The 24,524-nt window shown below is 42.2% G+C and overlaps 1 protein-coding gene across 1 annotated transcript; it reads right to left on the bottom strand.

The window, feature by feature from the left end:
- Positions 1 to 19,589: 19,589 nt before the first annotated feature.
- LOC146990956 (CD48 antigen-like) lies at positions 19,590 to 23,800 on the bottom strand. The gene is made up of 6 exons (XM_085803522.1): positions 23,665 to 23,800; positions 23,027 to 23,176; positions 22,096 to 22,221; positions 20,047 to 20,204; positions 19,848 to 19,932; positions 19,590 to 19,722 (listed from the first exon to the last, which is right to left on the bottom strand). The coding sequence occupies exons 1-6, from the start codon at positions 23,726 to 23,728 to the stop codon at positions 19,604 to 19,606; spliced, it is 702 nt and encodes a 233-aa protein (XP_085659648.1). The 5' UTR covers positions 23,729 to 23,800; the 3' UTR covers positions 19,590 to 19,603.
- Between the last annotated feature and the right edge of the window lie 724 nt (positions 23,801 to 24,524).

Genomic DNA, 24,524 nt, shown 5'->3' with positions numbered 1-24,524 from the left:
TCACTTTACATTTTCCTACTTTATTCTTGGTGAAACGCAGACATGGAGTCGACTAACATCTCAACACAGTGGCGTGCATAGACTTTTTGAAGGGCAGGGGCGATTGGGAAAAAAAGGGCACATAGCGCTTTCTCGCCACTGAAGAGGGCACTTTAGCTCGCGTTTTGGCTTCCAAGAGGGCACTTTAACACACGTTTTGGCTCCTAGAGGGCACTTTAACACACGTTTTGGCTCCAAGAGGGCACTTTAGCACACGTTTTGGCTCCTAGAGGGCACTTTAACACACGTTTTGGCTCCTAGATGGCACTTTAGCACACGTTTTGGCCCCCATGAGGTCACTTTAGCACGCGTTTTGGCTTCCAAGAGGGCACTTTAAGGCGTGTTTTGGCTCCCAGGGGGCACTTTAGGGGGGGCGACTGCCCCCCTTGCCCCCCCCCCCCAGGTGAACGCCACTGTCCCAACACAACACAAATTAAAACAGCCGGAACTAGGGAGTGAACATCATATTAGCCTTCCAGAGTCACCTATAATCTATACAGTCTATAATTAATATGTATCATCTATAGCCCGACATCGATCAGCATGTTGAGTCGTGTATCTGTCATCATGAGTGGGTGTTTCGGCCCCTAGTGTGGAAAAACAGACTGTAGCTCATTGAGCTGTGCACTGTCGCTGATAACAAGAGTTTTACACATAGGACCTTTAAAAAAAATGGAGTGTTATGTTATATGTTATATGTTATATTATGTGTGTGAATGTATGAATGTGACAATGTACAGTAGGCTATGTATATGGTCTCAGTATATGGGCAATAAGGATAACTGTTTCTGCTACAAACAAGAGCAGTAAGAGTTATCCACAAGGCAGCAATAGAGATCTGCAGGTTTGTTGAAAATGGCCGATATAATAGAATTTCAGACCTTAAAAATAATGTTTAAAACAAAGAATAGATCATTACCTGAACATCTACACAACTTGTTCAAATTGGAGGAAGAGGATAACAGATTGAAGCTTGATTTCAAACGTACATTTGCAAGGTTAAGCTTAAAACAAATGTGTAGCTATTTCTGTTGCAGGTGTAAAACTATGGCATTCACAAAGCAAGGAATTGAAAAGTTGTAAAAAGTGATAAGTGTCTACAAAAAAGAAGGAGACAGAGAAAAAGAAGGGAAAAAAAGAAAAGATAGATAGACAAGCGGTGTCCACTGCTATTCTGCTTGTTTTCTTGTCACTACTATGTTTCATCATCTTTAATATTTTGAAATAGAGTATAATATTGGTGTTGAAGTAAGCCAATGTAATTATAACTACAGAGAGGGGCAGGTAGCCTACTATACGGTTTTTCATTTTCATTATTTCCTTTTCATTATTATATTATTATTATTTCAATATGTGCAACCATGTGAGAATGTAAACCATGAATGGAATAAATGAAAATGAAATCAAATGAAATAAGGGCTTCACAGGCCGAAAGGAGATTGAGTTCATATTGTGCTTTCACTGTGAATTTTGTATGCAAATCAACAGATGTATTATGTTTAAAAAAAACTATAAAAAAGATGAGAAAGAGAAAAAAAAAGTTTCTTCTTCCGCAGCAAAACTTTGGTCCAGTCGACAGGAAGTCGCTGCACAAGACTGAAAGCTTGTGAGGATTGTGGCAGCATCATATACAGCTCTGTGTCTGTACATGACTGTGTCGACATGCCTGAATGTCAGCTTATTGTTGGTGTGTTCTGTGTGTGTGTGTGTGTGTGTGTGTGTGTGTGTGTGTCTGCAGCCAAAAGAGGAGGGAAAGCTGCTCCAGAGCCCTGGAGAAGGGAAAATCTGAGCAAACCGCAAATCACTACCCTCAAGACACACACACACACACACACCCAGCAACACAACACAATGACCAGCAGACCTGAGTTACTGTACATCCATTACAATTAAAGGAGGACACCAGCAGAAAAATATGATAATTGTAATAAAACTCCAGCACACACGCAGGAGTACAACATCGTAGAGGGAACTGAGAAAGACCCCCAGCCTCAGGCTCAGGGGCCCACGCATCACGGGGCCCCCACGGGACAAAGACCTACACTCGCAAAGACGTCACAATTCTCGCTGGAGTGTAAATCAGATGACAAAAAAAGAGACACAAACTGACTAAAAGGATGCAAAACCACTGCAAAGAGACACAAAAAGATGGAAAAGACACACAACAGCAGAAGAGAAACACAAGACGATGATAAAAAGACACAAAACAGGTGCAAAAAGACACAAGACAACTAGAAAGAGACAAGGGAAAACTAACAGAGACACAAGACAAATGCAAAGAGATACAAAACAGGTGCAAAAAGACACAAGACAACAAGAAAGGGACACAGGAAAACTAATATGACACAAGACAAATGCAAGAGACACAAAACATGCAGAAAGACACAAAACAGCCACAAAGAGACACAGGAAAACTAATTGAGACACAAGACGAATGCAAAGAGACACAAGACAACTAGAAAGGGACACAAGAAAACTAATTGAGACACAAGACGAATGCAAAGAGACACAAGACAACTAGAAAGAGACACAGGAAAACTAATAGAGACACAAGACGAATGCAAAGAGACACAAGACAACTAGAAAGGGACACAAGAAAACTAATAGAGACACAAGATGAATGTAACGAGACAAAAGACATGGGCAAAAAGACACAAGGCAACCACAAAGAGACACGGGAAAACTAATAGAGACAAAAGACGAATGCAAAAAGACACAAGACAGCCACAAAGAGACAAGGGAAAAATAATACGACACAAGACGAATGCAACGAGACATAAAACGTGCAAAAAGACACAAGACAGACACAAAGAGCCAAGGGAAAAACTAATAGAGACACAAGACAAATGCAAAGAGACACAAGACATGTGCAGAAAGACACAAGAAAACCACAAATAGACAAGGGAAAACTAATAGAGACAAAGGACAAATGCAAAGAGACACAAGACAGGTGAAAAAAGACACAAGACATGGGCAAAAAGACACACGACAACCACAAAGAGACAAGGGAAAACTAATAGAGACACAAGATGAATGCAAGACACAAAACATGGGCAAAAAGACACAAGACAACCACAAAGAGACAAGGGAAACTAATATGACACGAGACAAATGCAAAGAGACACAAGACAACTAGAAAGGGACAAAGGGAAAACTAATAGAGACACAAGACAAATGCAAAAAGACACAAGACAACTAGAAAGAAACACAGGAAAAACTAATAGAGACACAAGACGAATGCAAAGAGACACAGAATTGGTTCAAAGTGACCACAGGTGACTGCAAACAACACTTTGTGGTTCTGTTTGGTTCTGTAAACTTGACTGTGTGCTGCTGTGGGGCCTTGGCCTTCAACACTGTCTGTGCCCCGGGGGGGAGGGGGGGGGGCATTGTCTCCACAGACAGAACACAAACACAAGAAACGAGCCATTATGAAACGAAACACCTAAACTCATTATTTCATATTCCCAGCAGCAGCAGGTCTGAGCAGGTCAGGAGGACCTGGATCCAGATGTGCATCCTGCTGCTGCTGCTTTAAACCTCTGCAAACCAAACAAAAGGGCCGATGAATCAGACAGTAGGCTACAGTACAGTAGAGACAGTGGAGGAGATGCTGCTATGAACTATTCACAGCCAGACAAGTCCAGACACTGATGCCAACCACAAAGCTCATTCCAGCCTGAAAGAAAGAAACCCAGAGCTTTCAGATCATGTGTCAGCACATCAGCAGCAGCAGCAGCTCATTATTCACACAAAAATGTCAGAATCTAAATTTCAAATGAATAAAGCTCCAGGAGTTCAGATCTAGAGGCGATGAAATGATGAATAACTTAAAGCTGCAGGTGTGCTTACTGTATAGAAGTTTTACAGTGCATTTTTTAATCATAAATACACTTTATGTTGTGGAGAATAATATAATAAAGCAGCTTGTGTTTACCTCCTCTCTGTGTTTTCATCTGTCCCACCATCAGCAGCAGCAGGACGCAGCACCGCAGGCTCGTGCCCGGCCACCTGTCCCGGCCGCGCATCCTCCCAAATCTTCTGGAGGATTTTGTGCAATTAAAAAAAAATAAAAAATGAACAGTGATAAAGTTGATAAAAGTCCGTCAGAGCGCGCGAGCAGCAGTTTTCATGTCCAGCAGCTTCCGGGTGGGAGTCAAACAATCAGCGTCCAGCCGGTGTAGTGTAGTCTACCTGAGCAGGAGGGAGAGGAGGATGTGAGCACCTGAACGCACCAGCGGCCTGAGGAGCAACACGGTGTCGAGTGGGAGAGCGGCACACCACAACTTCCTGTGTGGGGGTTTTCAAAGTAAAAGCACCACCTATGAGCGCGTTCTTTATGGAAGCAAATAGTGCACCAACTGTTTTAGATACTGGATATATTGTACATTCAGATTAAAAATCCAAACTGTACATAGATTTTATGACTCAGATAAAAGCATATTCGTAATATGAGGAAGAAAATGCTTTTATTTTGAAGAGCAGCTTGCCCTGTTAGTTGCTAATCTCGTTTCAGTTCACTTAAAATACAACCTTAAAGTTTGAAAACCACATGTCAGATCTGAAGTATCTCAGCTTTTCCACTAAGGCTGCAAAAAAGATGATGAAATTTGCTATTTCTAATCAATAATCAGCTGACAGAACTAGAAAAATAAATTGGAGATGATGCTGAAGAGAATTAATAACTTCATATCATCCAGCAGTGCAGTGGTTCATAACCCAGTGACCCAGCATCGCCCCACCCAGACTGGACTGGTCCACAGACAGGAGAGATAATGACGTCATACAGCACAGACAAGTGCAACATGAAGCTGTTTGGTTTTAGCAGCTGGATGTGAGTGATATTCAGTGAAAACAGAGCTGAGAGCGGCTTCAACACAGTTTTCTTTCCTCACTTTGTGCGATTAAACATCACACTAATCAGAATCTGACACTTTATTGATCCTAAGGGGGGATTAAGTTGTGTTACAGCTTCTCCCAGGGAAATAATAAAGATTATGGAGTGGGTTATACAGTAACACAATCCACATGCAGAAAAATAAAATATGGAGCAATGCATTGAGAACAACCTGCTAAAAGAAAACACAGTGGAACTTTATACTCAAGGAAAACCAACACAAGTGTCCATTCATAGATAGCGCAGTGTGACAACGGCCTCTGTACTGGAGATCTGGAGTCAGAAAATCCAGAATCAGAGGTGAAATAAGTTTTTCATGAGCCTCTGTTCAGACTTGTCTCCTGTCTGTGTGCCACCTGTCTGAGCTGCATTGCATTCCTCCAAGAGAGAAAGGCTTCACATGATGACAGATGCTCCATAGCTGCCTATATTGAACACACACTTAGCATTGAGAGGTGGCATTTGTTCATAGTATGTGCATGCATTTTTTATTTCATTGTATTATTTTACATAAAAATCTGCACCATCCATCTGCAGGAATGAATCAAAGTTAGTTTTATTCGTGGGGATTCCACTCCCTCGTGGCTCAGTGGGCAGAAGGAAAAGCAGTGTCAGTACAGTGTGATGGGGGTTTGTCGAAACATGTCGAAGTCCTGAAACATACGAGTGGATGGAAGAATCCCTCTCTGACACATCTCCTCTCTTCTTCTTCTCCGTGGATCCTGTCTGCACACGTAAAAAAAAAAAAAAGCTCAGTTCCACTTCTCGCTGTGATTTCACCACCGCTGCCTGCTCTGCTCTGCTCTGCTCTCACTCGGGGGCATGTGTTGTTGTAAAGACCCCCCCCCCCTCCCACCACCTCACACTTCAAATTTAAATTCCATCCATCTTGTCTCCTGCTCTCAGCTGTCAAAGCTCAGGAAGAGTCGTCCTGAAGGTAGCACTTATGTTGTGACCTGTGAATGAGTGCAGCTCTCACAACCTGTCTGTCACTCTGGACCCAACACACAGTAGGCTACTGCAAACTACAGAACAATATGAGGCTGTTCCCCCTCAGGTCAGTTTCCACATACAGTCATAATCAATCCTAACAAATATTTGTCTTGAATATGTTTTGCTTTAAGTAACAAAATAAAAGCATAAACAGTAGGCTATTTAACTAGAAGGAAAAAGGGAGCAATGAAACAAAGGTGAACACAGAATAAATTTATTGTACTACCCGTAAAAAACTAAAATCAACTAAATAAAAAAAAGAAAAATCAACATTTTCAGCGCTCATTTAGATATTCTATACAGTATTATCTACACTATATACAGTACCTTTTCTAACTAAAACTGTTTAATGCTGTGGATGAATCCATATAGCAAATACAGAACAGCTGCCACAGGCGAATCCTGACTGATATATGATCAGTGCCTGAGTGATGCTGTGACAATGAACACCTATACAGTACTGTGCCGCCTTTTTTTTTTCTTGTCACATACATTATAAACTGAGATCCATGTGAACAGCCTGTCATTGTCGTTGTAACTGGATCTAAAGCCACTGTTCCCTTTTTCTCAGTCAGGTGGAGTCGTTAAGGCACAAAAACAGGAGACATCATTTCATCTTTTGGGAGATCCTCAACATTTTATTTTACATTGTACCTATTAGAAGCTTGTACAGTATGTTGTGAAATGATATGTTGTATGTTTTCACATAATTCATGTCAACACATCCAACACAACACATAAAAAAAAAAACACATCTACTGTAGCTACATCTTTATCTACAAACTTAGCTAGTGACCTCTGGTGGACAGACAGGGGTAGTGGGGTGGCAGGGCAGATATAAGAGACTAAACACATTCTCTCAATAAATAGTGTCTCTTTCTTTTAGTCCATGAGCAGCTTTAAATGCTGTTTAATACTAAGCCGGTTTTACATTCAAGCCTGAAGAGAAGAAAACTGCACTGTAATCTGATCAGCCCGCTGAGTTTTAAAAATAAATTAAATACAGACAGCATTCAGTTCATAAATACCAGGATGTTCCAGTTCATTTAGCACCAACCATGTATTCACATAGTTAATTGCAGTGCAGCCACAGCCTGGTGCTAAAATCAGCCTTTTCTTTGCTGCTACTTGCTACTTATCCTATTGCACACGTGTCTTCAAAGTGCTGCAACACACAGCATAATGCCAATGTGAACCAGTGGTGTACAGATGTGAGGTGCAGATGCTTCAGGTTTGGACCTCATTCTGTTGATGTGCTGCCTGATCCTCCACCTGCTCCTCCTGGTTGGATGGTTCTTTGTCATTGGACACAGGGGCGCCGCTAGGGATTTTGGGCCCCATTAAAAGAATCTTTACAGGGCCCCCAACACAGCGGTTAAATTTTTTGATGCTATTTTACATACAATTATGCATTGAAATGGTATTTTTGACTATCAGCCTGCTGCACACACCACAGATTTTCTCTTCTGTTCTTACTGCACGTCTTCTATTTCATTTTTTAAAAGGCTTTATGCTTTTTAAACCATATTTTTTGTAAGAATTAGTATCATGTGTGTATCTTCTCCTCTTTAGGAAAATATTTGAGTTGCAGCATCACTGTGGTCCATTTGATTGACATGATTGCAGCTGATCCAGTTGGACTGAACCATTTTACATAAATAGAGGGGGGAGGGGGGCCCTGCAGGCGTTGATGTTTCCAAAACAAATCAAGTTATTGTTACCAGGACATTGAAAATAAAACATTTGTGATTATATATTAGTTAATAACTTAGTGTCATATTATTTTTTCTGTGTTATCATTTCACCATCATTAGGGGCCTCTCTGGGCCCCCCTGAATCATGGGCCCCTAGAATCCGTCTCCTTTACCCCCCCTTTTCGGCGCCCCAGATTGGACACCTATGACGTCGCTGTCAAAGGATAAATCAGATGTCACATCCAAATAATATGTGATAATTAGATTGTAACGGAATATAAAAAATGATCTGGGGGCTCTGGGGGCGAAGCAGGTCTTGCCGTCTTAGTGGTTTCTGGGGGCGAAGCAGGTGTTGGCATCTTAGGGGGTTTTGAGGACGAAGCAGATGTTTGCATCTCAGGGGGTTTTGAGGACGAAGCAGATGTTGGCGTCTTAGGGGGTTCTAAGGGTGAAGCAGGTGTTTGCGTCTCAGGGGGTTCTGGGGGCATAGCAGGTGTTTGCATCTCAGGGGGTTCTGGGGGCATAGCAGGTGTTTGCGTCTTAGGGGATTCTGGGGGTGAAGCAGGTGTTGGCTTCTTAGGGGGTGGTGGGTTCTCAGCAGATGTTTCTTGGTCTTCTGAAAAGGTTGGTAATGAAGAATTGACACAGTTACAAAACTTCCACCTTGGTGCATCATGGCTTCAGGTTCTTCCATCACCTTTCTAATAAACGTCTCACTCACCATTTTTCTGGGGAACGGAGGACTCTGGGTTGTGGTTGGACCGGTCTGAAGCTGCACCTGTCATCTCTGTTAAAGTTCAAAGAGTGGTTAGGGTCACACTGTCTACAGATCATTATCATAACATCTCTGATTTTATGTCCTGGCATCACTTGTGTCCCTGTTTGTCCTCACCTGGATCCATGGGGATGCCTGAAGACGTCATAAGACGCCGTAAGAGTGACGATATCGGAACCCTATCATGTCCGGTTCCTCTTTTTCTGTGTCTCTCCATTTGCTCTGTCAAACAACAACAGTCAAAATACTCATTTACTTTTTACTCTTAAACTTTACTTAGAAATCTTTTTGATGTGTCATGTGTAACTGTGAGCTTTGAGCATTAAAGGAGAATTTCAACATCTGAGAAGGAAGGATTTCTCTCTCAGGACTCTTACCCCTGTGGAATTTGGCCCAGTTTTCGTTTATCCCTGTCAAACGACAGCAGAATTGGCAGAATTGTTAAAATTCACATTTTTTTACTGTCAAAACAGTGCACTCTTAAACTTTATTAAAGCAGTACTAAAGAACTTTCAGTTTTGGTTGAGTTTGGCGGCGCCTGTGGACCAAAGTGGTAGTGTTTTGCCTGAAGGAAGACTCCATTTCCCATGAACACTAGCGTGAAGCCCTGTAAATATCCTGCATTAAAATTAACAGAAGACATCAAAACTAAGTTTCTGTTTCCAGTGGATCATTTCAAAGTGAAAACACAAACATAATCCATTGCTAAAGTGCCGTTTTGCCTGTTCCCTCCTTGTTGTGACTCGCAAAAGTGAAAGTGAAACTTAAGTGAGAGCCGGGTTCCTACCATGCTCCTCAAAGCTGCTTAGTGCCAGAGAAAGAGATACAGACCATAATGATACAGACCCCCTCAGACCACGACAGAGGTGTCATTCAACTTGTTGTAAGTCGATGTATCATCACAAAAGTTATGAAAATATTTTATGAAGGTTGAAAAGTTACTTAGTGTTGGTTTAACTTAGAAAAATCTGTTTCACAGATTTATTTAAAAGTAAACAGGAAATAGTCCTATTTTAAATTGGTCATGTGTAACTGTAAGCTGTGAGCATTAAAGGAGAATTTCAAGCATCTGGGTTCTTACTTCTCTCTTTGAAGAATTTGTAGAGAAGAAAAAAGAAGAGAAAGAAGACTAGACCAGAAAAGACCAGAATCACAACTATGATGATCCAGGTCCTTATACTTGATGCAGCTATAACATGAGCTGTAAGAAGAAAGACACAATTAGACAAGTTTAAAGTAGTTTAAAGAAGCAGAAGTCAAATAATAAACAAACACTTTACATTGTGTTACATTATGAACTTTAATAAAACACAGTAGTATAAAGTATTTTCACCGTTGAAGGGGTTGAGGATTTCATCACCACTCTCCTCGCTGACTGGGTTTTTTACCACACACATGAACCACTTCTCCTGCCTCTCCTGCACAAAGTCAAAACCAGATGCTGTCAGTTACACACACCACACCACACACATTTACTAATATGGTGCTATATATGTAGTGCGTCTCAAGTCTAATCCAGTTCATACTGGTGTGATAGATAAAGTCTCCATTGAGTTATGGAAATCGGATATCCACATAATGCTGATTGGTTCAGCATCTTTGGTGTCGACTTCACACGTGTAATTACAGATCCTCTCATCTTCTTTGTTACATGATTTTGTGTATCTGGGTTTGGAGACAGGAGCTGAGAGGAAAGACATGAAGAGACATTAGAACTGAGAGGAAAGACATGAAGAGACATTAGAACTGAGAGGGAAGACAAACAGTTCACATGAGTTTATATAAAACTGCTGCCTCACCGATCACCTGCAGCTCCATCGCACCACGCACTTGGTTGTTGATCACAGGTGTGTAGACACCGCTGTCCTCCACAGTCAGTCCTGAAACTGTCATCACTCCAGTTGAACTGTTCAGAGACCCACGAACTGAGAAGGAGACAGGTTGGACTCAGATTCACTGTGACAACATTGATACCCTCAATTCATAATGAATCTCATTATTATATTCCAGTATATTGAGTAGATAATCTATTATCTGTAGTTTAAGGGCTTATAAAATGTAAAGATGCCTCACAATTGACCAAAACACATTGAAATGAGTCCTTAATTTACAATTCTTAGCACACAGGTCAAAATTGCTTTCAGGTAGGATAAAACTCATGACAAACTCCAAACATAAAACCATGAAGCGACAGTGAATGTGTGGTTGAATGTACCTTTAAACTGGCGGTAAGCATCAGTGCTGTCCTGGAACCACTCCATGGCCATGTCAGCATTGTGCTTCCATGTGATCTTTGTGATGGTCTCAGTCACAGGGCCTGGAGAGAGGACCACTGTGTCCCCTGTCTTCTTATACTGAGGTGCAGCTGCACAATGAGAAGAATAAAAATGTTAAAAATGCATGGGAGGAACATTCATTTTTTCATCCATCGATAACCAGCAAGCAACACGTTGATGTTCCAGAAGATCTGCATTTGATAATAACTCATCAAAAAAGGAAAACGAGCAGAACTAAGCTGTTTTTTTTTTTGTTTTTTTTGCAAAGTCACTTCAGGCTAGTCTACCTAACTAAACTGCAGTGTGGTTGAATGAATGAAATGATCATGTATTGAACTAAAAATGGATTACAAAACGCTTCTGATTACATTCTGAGCTGAACATCGATAGAAACAATAGTGATTATTGTTATAGTCACAGTAATTAACGGGATACTAACAGGCCTATAGGGTGTGGCCTGCTGCACGACTATTAAAATGAGTAAATTGATCAAATATTATGAAAATATGCATATTTACATTAACATCAGGATTTCTTTTTAGACATACAGGCCCAGGTTAGTGTATGGAACCGCTTCACATACCTGCGTCAGCGCAGACGGAGACGAATCCATGACCAACCAATGAGATGATAATCCACTTCAACATCGTCCTGTAACCACAACACAGCGACATGGGGAGCAACGACGAGTCAGGCGTTTTAAGGGAGTTTAAAAACGAAAGTGAAAGTGTTCACTGCAGAGGAAGGGAGGAGGAGGGTGGAGGGGGATGATATCATCCTAAGCAAACTCTCAAGAAGAAAGACTATATTAAAATACTATCTAAAACCTTCTGAAAGTTAAATAGTGAAAGTTAATCACAAATATGGATCAGGGACCAGGATAAAAATAATATACACTAGCTAGATAACGGACCATAACAGCCTTAGGGCTGCCTGCTGCACAAATGATGTTCAGATTCAGATTATACATACTAATACTCATCAAACAGTTCAACAAATTTTAAACACATAAAACAAAACAAGAACAAACAAAGAAAAACAAGGCTGTTCCTCCTCAGGTGAGTTTCCATGTACAGTCACAATAAATCCTATTAAATCTGTCTAAGTGAACAAGGTCTTCATATTTCATGGTTTAAATAACAAAATAAAAGCGACGCTGGGTTGTGGTTGGACACGTCTTGGTGATTTGAAGCTGCAACTGTTGTCTCTGTTAAATGTTCAAAGACTCGTTAGGGTCACACAGGTCAACGGATCATTATCATAACATGTCTGATTTTATGTCTTGGCATCACTTGTGTCCCTGTTTGTCCTCACCTGTTCCCATGGCGATGCGTTTAGACCTAACAGACATCAGAGCCACATTCTCATTTGGTGTTCCTTCTTCCTTTGTCTGTGGTCCCGACTGAGAGCTGCATTGCATTCCTCCAAGAGAGAAAGGCTTCACATGATGACAGATGCTCCATAGCTGCCTACATTGAACACACACATGTACTTATGTTCATGTGTGCATGCATTTTTTATTTTATTGTATTATTTTAAATAAAAATCTGCACCATCCATCTGCAGGAATGAATCAAAGTTAGTTTTATTCATGGGGATTCATGTGAGATCCATGTGAAGCCCCTCATTGTGGTTGTAACTGGATCTAAACCCACTGTTCCCTTTTTCTCAGTCAGGTGGAGTCGTTAAGGCACAAAAACAGGAGATAACATTTCATCTTTTGGGAGATCCTCAACATTTAATTTTACATTGTAGCTATTAGAAGCTTGTACAGTATGTTATGAAATGATATGTTGTATGTTTTCACATAATTCATGTCAACAGATCCAGACTCCTTAAAAAACAAACAAACATCTAGCTAGTGACCTCTGGTGGACAGACAGGGGTAGTGGGGTGGCAGGGCAGATACAGACTAAAAAAACAAAATATATTCTCTCAATAAATAGTGTCTCTTTCTTTTGGTCCCACGAGCAGCTTTAAATGCTGTTAAATACTAAGACAACTCAGTTTTGCATCGGTTTTACTTTCAAGCCTCAAGAGAAGAAAACTGAGTTTAAAAAATAAATTAAATACAGACAGCATTCATTCATAAATACCAGGATGTTCCAGTTCATTTAGCACCAACCATGTATTCACATAGTGAATCTCAGTGCAGCCACAGCCTGGTGCTAAAATCAGCCTTTTCTTTGCTGCTACTTGTGGGAGCGACTGTGGTTTCCTGTACTTGTATTAAAGCAGAAGTACCGTAAGTGATATATTTGTGTTAATATAAGTCTTAAATAGTTATATCTTCCAACAGCAATCACTTACTGTATATAGAGTGTTTGGTCTGAAACACGGGTCTGTCAGTCACTCTGCTCTGCTCTGAGCCGAGGAAAAAACATTTATCGTATCCTACAGTTTTTATCCAATGAGGAGAGAGAACGGCATGCAGGGCTGTGTGTGCAGCCAACGGACGCCGTGAATGTGGCGACGTAGGGACGAGGACTGTTATGGTGCGTTCAAGGAAACTCGTAACTCCTGTTTTTCCGACCTGTGAAGTCGTACCAGTTCGATCTGGTACGAGTTCACAGGTCAGAAGTTACGAGTGGCCGTTATAGTGACTTTCACAGGTAAAACAGGTCGGAAAAACATGAGTGGCTTGCCTGAAACGCTACAAAGTCGTAAGTTGTGACTTGAAGGTGTAATTTACGATTTCAAAAGCCGGCCTGGAACGCAGCATTAGCGAAAACGACCGGATCGCTTACTTCTGCTTTAAGTACAGTAACACCATCCTGTATTTACAAAGCACAAATAAATCAATATGTATCACAGACATAATCTCTCAGGTATCCCATCGCACACGTGTCTTCAAAGTGCTGCAACACACAGCATAATGCCAATGTGAACCAGTGGTGTACAGATGTGAGGTGCAGATGCTTCAGGTTTGGACCTCATTCTGTTGATGTGCTGCCTGATCCTCCACCTGCTCCTCCTTCCTGGTTGGATGGTTCTTTGTCATTTGACGTCGCTGTCAAAGGATAAATCAGATGTCACATCCAAACAATATGTGATAATTAGATTATAACGGAATATTATAAATTTAATAGCACTTTTATCAATAGTGGTGGTTGTAATGTTTGGTATTTACATTTACAGCAGGATGGATATGAGGACACGTCACTCACCAGTTTCATTGCTGGTTTCTGGAGACACAGGGGACACTGGGCTGTGGTTGGACGAGTCTCGGTGCAGTGACGTCTCTGTCAAACGTTAAAAGTCTCATCAGGACCATGATGCTCCTGTCACATGTTCTCATCTGACCATTACCACGTTTACATGATGTTTTTTAATTCGGATTGTTGTTCTTATCCTGGAATACTGAATACTGAACCTTAGGGAACAATTCTGTTGCATCAAGTTCAACCCACCTGGTTCCTCAGTGGATTCTGAGGATGGAGCAGATGTTTGGACCTCAGCAGGTGTTTGGACCTTAGTAGGTCGTTGGACCTCAGTAGATGTTTGGACCTCAGTAGATGGTTGGACCTTAGTAGGTCGTTGGACCTTAGTAGATGGTTGGACCTCAGTAGATGGTTGGACCTTAGTAGGTGGTTGGACCTTAGTAGGTCGTTGGACCTCAGCAGGTGTTTGGACCTTAGTAGGTCGTTGGACCTCAGCAGATGGTTGGACCTTAGTAGGTCGTTGGACCTCAGCAGGTGTTTGGACCTTAGTAGGTGGTTGGACCTTAGTAGGTGTTTGGACCTCAGTAGATGGTTGGACCTCAGTAGATGGTTGGACCTCAGTAGATGGTTGGACCTCAGTAGATGGTTGGACCTCAGTAGATGGTTGGACCTCAGTAGATGGTTGGACCTTAGTAGATGGTTGGACCTCAGTAGATGGTTGGACCTTAGTAGGTCGTTGGACCTCAGCAGGTGTTTGGACCTCAGTAGGTGGTTGGACCTCAGTAGATGGTTGGACCTTAGTAGATGGTTGGACCTCAGTAGATGGTTGGACCTCAGTAGATGGTTGGACCTTAGTAGATGGTTGGACCTCAGTAGATGGTTGGACCTCAGTAGATGGTTGGACCTCAGTAGATGGTTGGACCTTAGTAGATGGTTGGACCTCAGTAGATGGTTGGACCTTAGTAGGTCGTTGGACCTCAGTAGATGGTTGGACCTTAGTAGGTGGTTGGACCTTAGTAGGTCGTTGGACCTCAGCAGGTGTTTGGACCTTAGTAGGTCGTTGGACCTCAGCAGGTGTTTGGACCTTAGTAGGTGGTTGGACCTTAGTAGGTGGTTGGACCTTAGTAGGTGGTTGGACCTCAGTAGATGGTTGGACCTTAGTAGATGGTTGGACCTCAGTAGATGGTTGGACCTCAGCAGATGGTTGGACCTCAGTAGGTGGTTGGACCTTAGTAGATGGTTGGACCTCAGTAGATGGTTGGACCTCAGCAGATGGTTGGACCTCAGCAGATGGTTGGACCTCAGTAGGTGGTTGGACCTTAGTAGATGGTTGGACCTCAGTAGATGGTTGGACCTCAGTAGATGGTTGGACCTCTGTAGGTCGTTGGACCTTAGTAGGTGGTTGGACCTCAGTAGATGGTTGGACCTCAGTAGATGGTTGGACCTTAGTAGGTGGTTGGACCTTAGTAGGTGGTTGGACCTTAGTAGGTCGTTGGACCTCAGCAGGTCGTTGGACCTCAGTAGATGGTTGGACCTTAGTAGATGGTTGGACCTCAGTAGATGGTTGGACCTTAGTAGGTGGTTGGACCTCAGTAGATGGTTGGACCTTAGTAGGTGGTTGGACCTCAGCAGGTGTTTGGACCTTAGTAGGTCGTTGGACCTCAACAGATGGTTGGACCTTAGTAGGTCGTTGGACCTCAGTAGATGGTTGAACCTCAGTAGATGGTTGGACCTTAGTAGGTCGTTGGACCTTAGTAGGTGGTTGGACCTTAGTAGGTGGTTGGACCTCAGTAGATGGTTGGACCTCAGTAGATGGTTGGACCTTAGTAGATGGTTGGCCCTCAGTAGATGGTTGGCCCTCAGTAGATGGTTGGACCTCAGTAGATGGTTGGACCTCAGTAGATGGTTGGACCTCAGTAGATGGTTGGACCTCAGTAGATGGTTGGACCTTAGTAGATGGTTGGACCTCAGTAGATGGTTGGACCTCAGTAGATGGTTGGACCTCAGAAGATGGTTGGACCTTAGTAGATGGTTGGACCTTAGTAGATGGTTGGACCTCAGTAGATGGTTGGACCTCAGTAGATGGTTGGACCTTAGTAGATGGTTGGACCTCAGTAGATGGTTGGACCTTAGTAGATGGTTGGACCTCAGTAGATGGTTGGACCTTAGTAGGTGGTTGGACCTTAGTAGGTCGTTGGACCTCAGCAGGTGTTTGGACCTTAGTAGGTCGTTGGACCTCAGCAGATGGTTGGACCTTAGTAGGTCGTTGGACCTCAGTAGATGGTTGGACCTTAGTAGATGGTTGGACCTCAGTAGATGGTTGGACCTTAGTAGGTGGTTGGACCTTAGTAGGTCGTTGGACCTCAGCAGGTGTTTGGACCTTAGTAGGTCGTTGGACCTCAGCAGGTGTTTGGACCTTAGTAGGTCGTTGGACCTCAGCAGATGGTTGGACCTTAGTAGGTCGTTGGACCTCAGCAGATGGTTGGACCTTAGTAGGTCGTTGGACCTCAGCAGGTGTTTGGACCTTAGTAGGTGGTTGGACCTTAGTAGGTGGTTGGACCTTAGTAGGTCGTTGGACCTCAGCAGGTGTTTGGACCTTAGTAGGTCGTTGGACCTCAGCAGATGGTTGGACCTTAGTAGGTCGTTGGACCTCAGCAGGTGTTTGGACCTTAGTAGGTGGTTGGACCTTAGTAGGTCGTTTGACCTTAGTAGGTGGTTGGACCTTAGTAGATGGTTGGACCTTAGTAGGTGGTTGGACCTTAGTAGGTGGTTGGACCTCAGTAGATGGTTGGACCTCAGTAGATGGTTGGACCTCAGTAGATGGTTGGACCTCAGTAGATGGTTGGATCTCAGTAGATGGTTGGACCTCAGTAGGTGGTTGGACCTCAGTAGATGGTTGGACCTCAGTAGATGGTTGGACCTCAGTAGGTCGTTGGACCTCAGTAGATGGTTGGACCTCAGTAGATGGTTGGACCTCAGTAGATGGTTGGACCTCAGTAGGTGGTTGGACCTCAGTAGATGGTTGGACCTCAGTAGGTGGTTGGACCTTAGTAGGTGGTTGGACCTCAGTAGGTGGTTGGACCTCAGTAGGTGGTTGGACCTTAGTAGGTGGTTGGACCTCAGTAGATGGTTGGACCTCAGTAGGTGGTTGGACCTTAGTAGGTGGTTGGACCTCAGTAGGTGGTTGGACCTCAGTAGATGGTTGGACCTCAGTAGGTGGTTGGACCTTAGTAGATGGTTGGACCTTAGTAGGTGGTTGGACCTCAGTAGATGGTTGGACCTCAGTAGATGGTTGGACCTTAGTAGGTGGTTGGACCTTAGTAGATGGTTGGACCTTAGTAGATGGTTGGACCTCAGTAGATGGTTGGACCTCAGTAGATGGTTGGACCTTAGTAGGTGGTTGGACCTTAGTAGATGGTTGGATCTCAGTAGATGGTTGGACCTCTGTAGATGGTTGGACCTTAGTAGGTGGTTGGACCTTAGTAGGTGGTTGGATCTCAGTAGATGGTTGGACCTCTGTAGATGGTTGGACCTTAGTAAGTGGTTGGACCTTAGTAGGTGGTTGGACCTTAGTAGATGGTTGGATCTCAGTAGATGGTTGGACCTCAGTAGATGGTTGGACCTTAGTAGGTGGTTGGACCTTAGTAGGTGGTTGGACCTCAGTAGATGGTTGGACCTCAGTAGATGGTTGGACCTCAGTAGGTCGTTGGACCTCAGTAGATGGTTGGACCTCAGCAGGTGTTTGGACCTCATTCTGTTGATGTGCTGCCTGATCCTCCACCTGCTCCTCCTGGTTGGATGGTTCTTTGTCATTTGACACCTTTGACGTCGCTGTCAAAGGATAAATCAGAAACAGAATTAGATTATAAAATGATCCCTATCTGGAATTTAATATAGTACTTTTATCAGTAGTGGTGGTTGTAATGTTTGGTATTTACATTTACAGCAGGATGGATATGAGGACACGTCACTCACCAGTTTCATTGCTGGTTTCTGGGGACACAGGGGACTCTGGGTTGTGGTTGGACGAGTCTCGGTGCAGTGACGTCTCTGTCAAACGTTAAAAGTCTCATCAGGACCATGATGCTCCTGTCACATGTTCTGGTCTGACCATGTCTGTTTGGTGTAAACTAAATCTACTCACCTGCTGTGATGTTGTTGTTGACTATTACAGTAGGGTTAAGATGCCGCTCTGGTTTTTGGTCGTCATTGTATGGAGCTGCATGGATCTGATTGGATGATTCCTGGTCACCTGGCTCCGACGTCACCAACGTCTCTGTCACATAAAGTAAAATAAATCTTTGTTCTTATCCTGGAATACTGAATACTGAACCTTAGGGAACAATTCTGTTGCATCAAGTTCAACCCACCTGGTTCCTCAGTGGGGTAACGGGCGGGGGCGGGGCCCCACCGCCTCGGGGGGGATACGGGGGGATACTTAACGGCCCAGTCAGCAGGTGGTGGGTTCTCAGCAGATGTTCCTTGGTCTTCTCAAAAGGTCGGTAATGAAGAATTGACACAGTTACAAAACTTCCACCTTGGTGCATCATGACTTCAGGTTCTTCCATCACCTTTCTAATAAACGTCTCACTCACCATTTTTCTGGGGAACGGAGGACACGTCTTGGTGATCTGGAGCTGCACCTGTCATCTCTGTTAAAGTTCAAAGAGTGGTTAGGGTCACACCTGTCTACAGATCATTATCATAACATCTCTGATTTTATGTCCTGGCATCACTTGTGTCCCTGTTTGTCCTCACCTGTATCCATGGAGATGACTGAAGACTTCTTACACAGATCCTCTTTCTCATCTTTGGTTCCTTTTTTTCTGTATCTCTCCTTTTTCTCTGTCAAACGACAACAGTCAAAATACTCATTTACTTTTTACTCTTAAACTTTACTTAGAAATCTTTTTGATGTGTCATGTGTAACTGTGAGCTTTGAGCATTAAAGGAGAATTTCAACATCTGAGAAGGAAGGATTTCTCTCTCAGGACTCTTACTCCTGTAGAATTGGACCACTTTTTCCACAGAAAACAGAATTGGCAGAATTGTCAAAATTCACATTTGTTTACTGTCAAAACAGTGCACTCTTAAACTTCAGTTAAATCTGTTTCATAGATTTATTTAAAGCAGAAGTAAGCAGAATATTTGTGTTAATATAAGTCTTAAATAGTTCTATCTTCCGACAGCAATCACTTCTATAGAGTGTTTGGTCTGAAACACGGGTCTGTCAGTCACTCTGCTCTGCTCTGAGCCCAGGAGAAAACTTTTCTTGTATCCTACAAGTTTTATCCAATGAGGAGAGAGAACGGCATAAAGGGGCAGTCCTCTCTGTGTGTGCAGCCAAGGGATGCGCCTGAATGTGGTGACGTAGGGACGAGGACCAATAGATCCATGACGAGGGCGGGGGCTGCTAACTCCATCGGCTGACAAGACGTTATGGTGCGTTCAAGGCAGCCCGTAACTCGTATTTTTCCGACCTGTGAAGTGGTACCAGTTCGATCTGGTACGAGTTCACAGGTCAGAAGTTACGAGTGGCCGTTATAGTGACTTTCACAGGTAAAACAGGTCGGAGAAACACGAGTGGGTTGCCTGGAACGCTACAAAGTCGTAAGTCGTGACTTGAAGCTGTAATTTACGGTTTCAAAAGCCTGCCTGGAACGCAGCATTAGCGAAAACGACCGGATCGCTTACTTCTGCTTTAAGTAAACAGTCCTATTTTAAATTGGTCATGTGTAACTGTAAGCTGTGAGCATTAAAGGAGAATTTCAAGCATCTGGATTCTTACTCCAGATTATGAAGAGAAGAATAAAGACGAGAAAAAAGACGACCAGAATCACTGGTATGATGATCCAGGTCCTTACTCTTGATGCAGCTATAACATGAGCTGTAAGAAGAAAGACACAATTAGACAAGTTTAAAGTAGTTTAAAGAAGCAGCAGTCAAATAATAAACAATCACTTTACATTGTGTTACATTATGAACTTTAATAAAATTATGAAGTATTTTCACCGTTGAAGGGGTTGAGGATTTCATCACCACTCTTCCTGCTGACTGGGTTTTTTACCACACACATGAACCACTTCTCCTGCCTCTCCTGCACAAAGTCAGAACCAGACGCTGTCAGCTACACACACCACACACACACATTTACTAATATGGTGCTATATACACTATATGTAGTGTGTCTAAAGTCTAATCCAGTTCATACCGGTGTGATAGATAAAGTCTCCGTTGAGTTCTGGAAATCGGATGTCCACATGATGCTGATTGGTTCAGCATCTTTGGTGTCGACTTCACACGTGTAATTACAGATCCTCTCATCTTCTTTGTTACATGATTTTGTGTAGTTGGGTTTGGAGACAGGAGCTGAGAGGAAAGACATGAAGAGACACTTCATTTTTTCACTAGGATACTTCAGTTAGTGATACAATTATGAAATTTTGTACATACCTTCTCCATAGACTAATTTCAAGAAATTCCTGGCTTTAAGTAGAGTACATATGTACAAGTTTGACGTATTTCTGTTCATATGGCATGTAAAAACAAAGATGACGGCCAATATGGCGGCCAAAATCATGAAATTATATTGTCCAAAAATTCATTCGGCATAGAAAGATGCTCTTTTATTTAATATATGTTCATCACCACAAATATCTTTACTATAAATTTGCAGGTTCAATTTTGCATGTCTAAGTAGGCTACAATTTAGGTGGTGGTGTTGTAGTAGTTAGTTTTAGTTTAAAGGGATAGTTCACCCTAGAATGATATTTCGCTCATTATCTACTCACCCTCATGTTGACTAAGGGCTGGAAGAAGTTTCAGATTCCTCCGTGGCTTCTCTGAGTTACAGGGGGTCTCGGCATAGCAGTGCATGTCCATATAACGGTTGCAAAGGGACACCGGAGCTCTTCGTAAAAAAACACACACAAAAAAACATCCAAATACCTCCATGATGCTCGTATGTAATGTCCGTCTTGTGCTGAAGCCCCAAATTGCGTAATTGTCCCGAAAAAAATTAAATAAGTCTATATTTTAAGCTTGTTTGTAGCGGAAGCTTCTCGAAGCTCCTCTTCCTGGTCCGTCCAAATCTCGCGTGATTTGCGCATGCGTCAGTGCAGTTACTGCGAATCACGCGAGATTTGGACGGACCAGGAAGAGGAGCTTCGAGAAGCTTCCGCTACAAACAAGCTTAAAATATAGACTTATTTAATTTTTTTCGGGACAATTACGCAATTTGGGGCTTCAGCACAAGACGGACATTACATACGAGCATCATGGAGGTATTTGGATGTTTTTTTGTGTGTGTTTTTTTTACGAAGAGCTCCGGTGTCCCTTTGCAACCGTTATATGGACATGCACTGCTACACCAAGACCCCCTGTAACTCAGAGAAGCCACGGAGGAATCTGAAACTTCTTCCAGCCCTTAGTCCACATGAGGGGGAGGAGATAATGAGGAAATATCATTCTAGGGTGAACTATCCCTTTAAAACAGTGAATGTCAGCGCACAACCAGGGCACACTGTTGACTTCACTGCTGTGTAACTCAGCATTCAGTGTCAGCTAATCATGCTTTACTAATTCTGTACCTAGCGTTACTAACTCTCCAAAATGGTAGACTAGTACTACTGTAGTTATAGTGTAGTTTAGTTTAGTGTCCTCTTGACTTTTTGCCAAGGATTAATATGCTGGTGTGTACAAGACAACACATGTTGTCTTTGATGTTTAAAACAAGAAACCAGGTCCAAAAGAGGACAAGGGGAAGATGCAAGGTGAGAGAAAAGAAAACTATTCCTTCAAACTGGTGCAACTTCCTCCGACACAACAGCAACAAGTCAGAGCTGTTTGACTTCCTGGCAGACAAGATTGCTGAGATGTGCCAAACCAGTGCACCATCTGTGCCAGCCAGAAGCAGAGAGTCCAGCTAGGTGGGGTTGGGAAAAGGTTGGTGAGGAATGGAAAGTCTTCTGGACAGCCAACTCCCATATTGCAAAGTTGTGAACAACTCACTAAATGTGGCTGCAAGTCTGCCTGTTGGCAGATGTGAATGCTACAGACTAAAAGTGCCAAATTAAAATATTGAAATTTTGCGTGGACACCCAAACTTTTCAAAAGAGTGGGTTATAGGGTGGGTTATATGTGCCAATTTTCATGTTTGTATCACAAACTGAAGTATTTGTCCCCTTATCTGCTCTACTATTAGAACTGAGAGGAAGACAAACAGTTCATGTTGTGACTTCATATAAAACTGCTGCCTCACCGATCACCTGCAGCTCCATCGCACCACGCACTTGGTTGTTGATCTCAGGCGTGTAGACACCGCTGTCCTCCACAGTCAGTCCTGAAACTGTCATCACTCCAGTTGAACTGTTCAGAGACCCACGAACTGAGAAGGAGACAGGTTGGACACAACGTTGATATCCTCAATTCATAATGAATCTAATTATTATATTCCAGGATACTGAGTAGATAATCTATTATCTGTAGTTTAAGGGCTTATAAGATGTAAAGATGCCTCAATTGACCAAAACACATTGAAATGAGCCCTTAATTTACAATTGTTAGCACACAGGTCAGAATTCAAAGATTGCTTTCAGGTAGGATAAAACTCATGACAAACTCCAAACATTTGATTTGATTTGATTTGATTTATTCGGATCCCCGTTAGCTATGGCACTGCCAGAGCTATTCTTCCTGGGGTCCATACAACATATTTGCAGTGTATCAATGCAATTTATGTCCTATAAATACAGTCCATGTCCAAATACAACATAAAATACATACACAAAAATAAAAAATAAAATACAAACAGATACACAACACAACAATACATCGACCATACAAGATATATAGCCTACTATATATTGGTCAAATAGCCCATTACTATTACATCCAGCGCTATCGAAACCCAGTCTCAAAATCAGACCTGACAAAATTAAAGCAGATCTGACAGTATCCCATTTTGGTCTAGGCTACATCTCCAAGAACTGTTTCTGTTTCACAAGGTGTCATGCTTATATAATTGTCCTATATATTAAATGTCTAACAGGTGCTCTTTGACTAACTTCTTAAAAATGATTTTACTATTTTCTTGTGTAATGTTGTCTGGTAGTTTGTTCCATTCCTGCATAGCTCTGTACATAACCATTCGTTTCATTGCATAAAACCATGAAGTGTGTGGCTGAATGTACCTTTAAACTGGCGGTAAGCATCAGTGCTGCCCTGGAACCACTCCATGGCCATGTCAGCTTTGTGCTTCCATGTGATCTTTGTGATGGTCTCAGTCACAGGGCCTGGAGAGAGGACCACTGTGTCCCCTGTCTTCTTATACTGAGGTGCAGCTGCACAATGACAATAATAAAAATGTTAAAAATGCATGGGAGGAACATTCATTTTTTCATCCATGGATAATCAGCAAGCAACATGTTGATGTTCCAGAAGATCTGCATTTGATAATAACTCATCAAAAAAGGAAAACGAGCAGGAACTAAGCTGTTTGTTTAGTTTTTTTTGCAGAGTCACTTCAGGCTAGTCTACCTAACTAAACTGCAGTGTGGTTGAAAGAAATGATGATGAATTGAACGAAAAATGAATTACAAAACGCTTCTGATTACATTCTGAGCTGAACATCGATAGAAACAATAGTGATGATTGTTATAGTCACAGTAATTAACGGGATACTAACAGGCCTATAGGGTGTGGCCTGCTGCACGACTATTATAATGAGTAAATTGATCAAATATTATGAAAATATGCATATTTACATTAACATTAGGATTTCTTTTTAGACATACAGACCCAGGTTAGTGTATGGAACCGCTTCACATACCTGCGTCAGCGCAGACGGAGACGAATCCATGACCAATCAATGAGATGATAATCCACTTCAACATCGTCCTGTCGAGAAATAACCACAACACAGCGACACGAGGAGCAACGACGAGTCCAGATGCTGCTGCTGCTGCTGCTGTTGATGCTGCTATTGATGCTGATGCTGTGCAGAGGGTTAGGGAGAAAACACCGCGCATGATCATTTAAAAACGAAAGTGAAAGTTAACTGCAGAGGAGAGGGGGATGATATCATCCTAAACAAACTCTCAAGAAGAAAGCCTATTAAAAATATTATCTAAAATGTATAAAAGGCTAACAACGAGCACTTTACAAAACACGGAGTAGCTACATTAAATAAAAATGGGAATTGGAAATGAATGTTATAGGCTAATTGAGGATTCTACATGGGAGGACATATAGGCAGGCTGCCATAAGGGAATTAACAGTGTGCGAATATGCGACGGAGTATTTTTGGGAGTTCCTCTTTGGAGAATCATGCTCAGCTACTATCTATAGATATCTGCTTTCCTACCTATTAATGTCAGGGTTGTTACTAATGTTTATATCATAACTATGTATATTTTCTCTTTTACATTACCTTTCATTCTCTTGTACAGTCTAACACGCATTTTCAAAGTCATACTGTATGTCAGGACATGTTTTGTAAAATGTTTAAAATGTCTAAATAAAAAGTTAAAAAAAAAAAAAAATTATCTAAAACCTTCTGAACGTGTTATTCTAAAATTCTAAAAGTTAAATGGTGAAAGTTAATCACAAATATGGATCAGGAACCATAGGATTAAAATAAGATAGGCTACACAAGGTAGATAACATAACAGCCTTAGAACTGTTCCTGCT

The sequence above is a fragment of the Trachurus japonicus genome, chromosome 2 (assembly GCF_045865225.1).
Source record: "Trachurus japonicus isolate A0001 chromosome 2, Traja_1.0".
In the NCBI taxonomy this organism is placed as follows: domain Eukaryota; kingdom Metazoa; phylum Chordata; class Actinopteri; order Carangiformes; family Carangidae; genus Trachurus; species Trachurus japonicus.
Note: the sequence above shows the minus strand (reverse complement) of the source record. Positions and strands in the feature narration are given on the sequence as shown.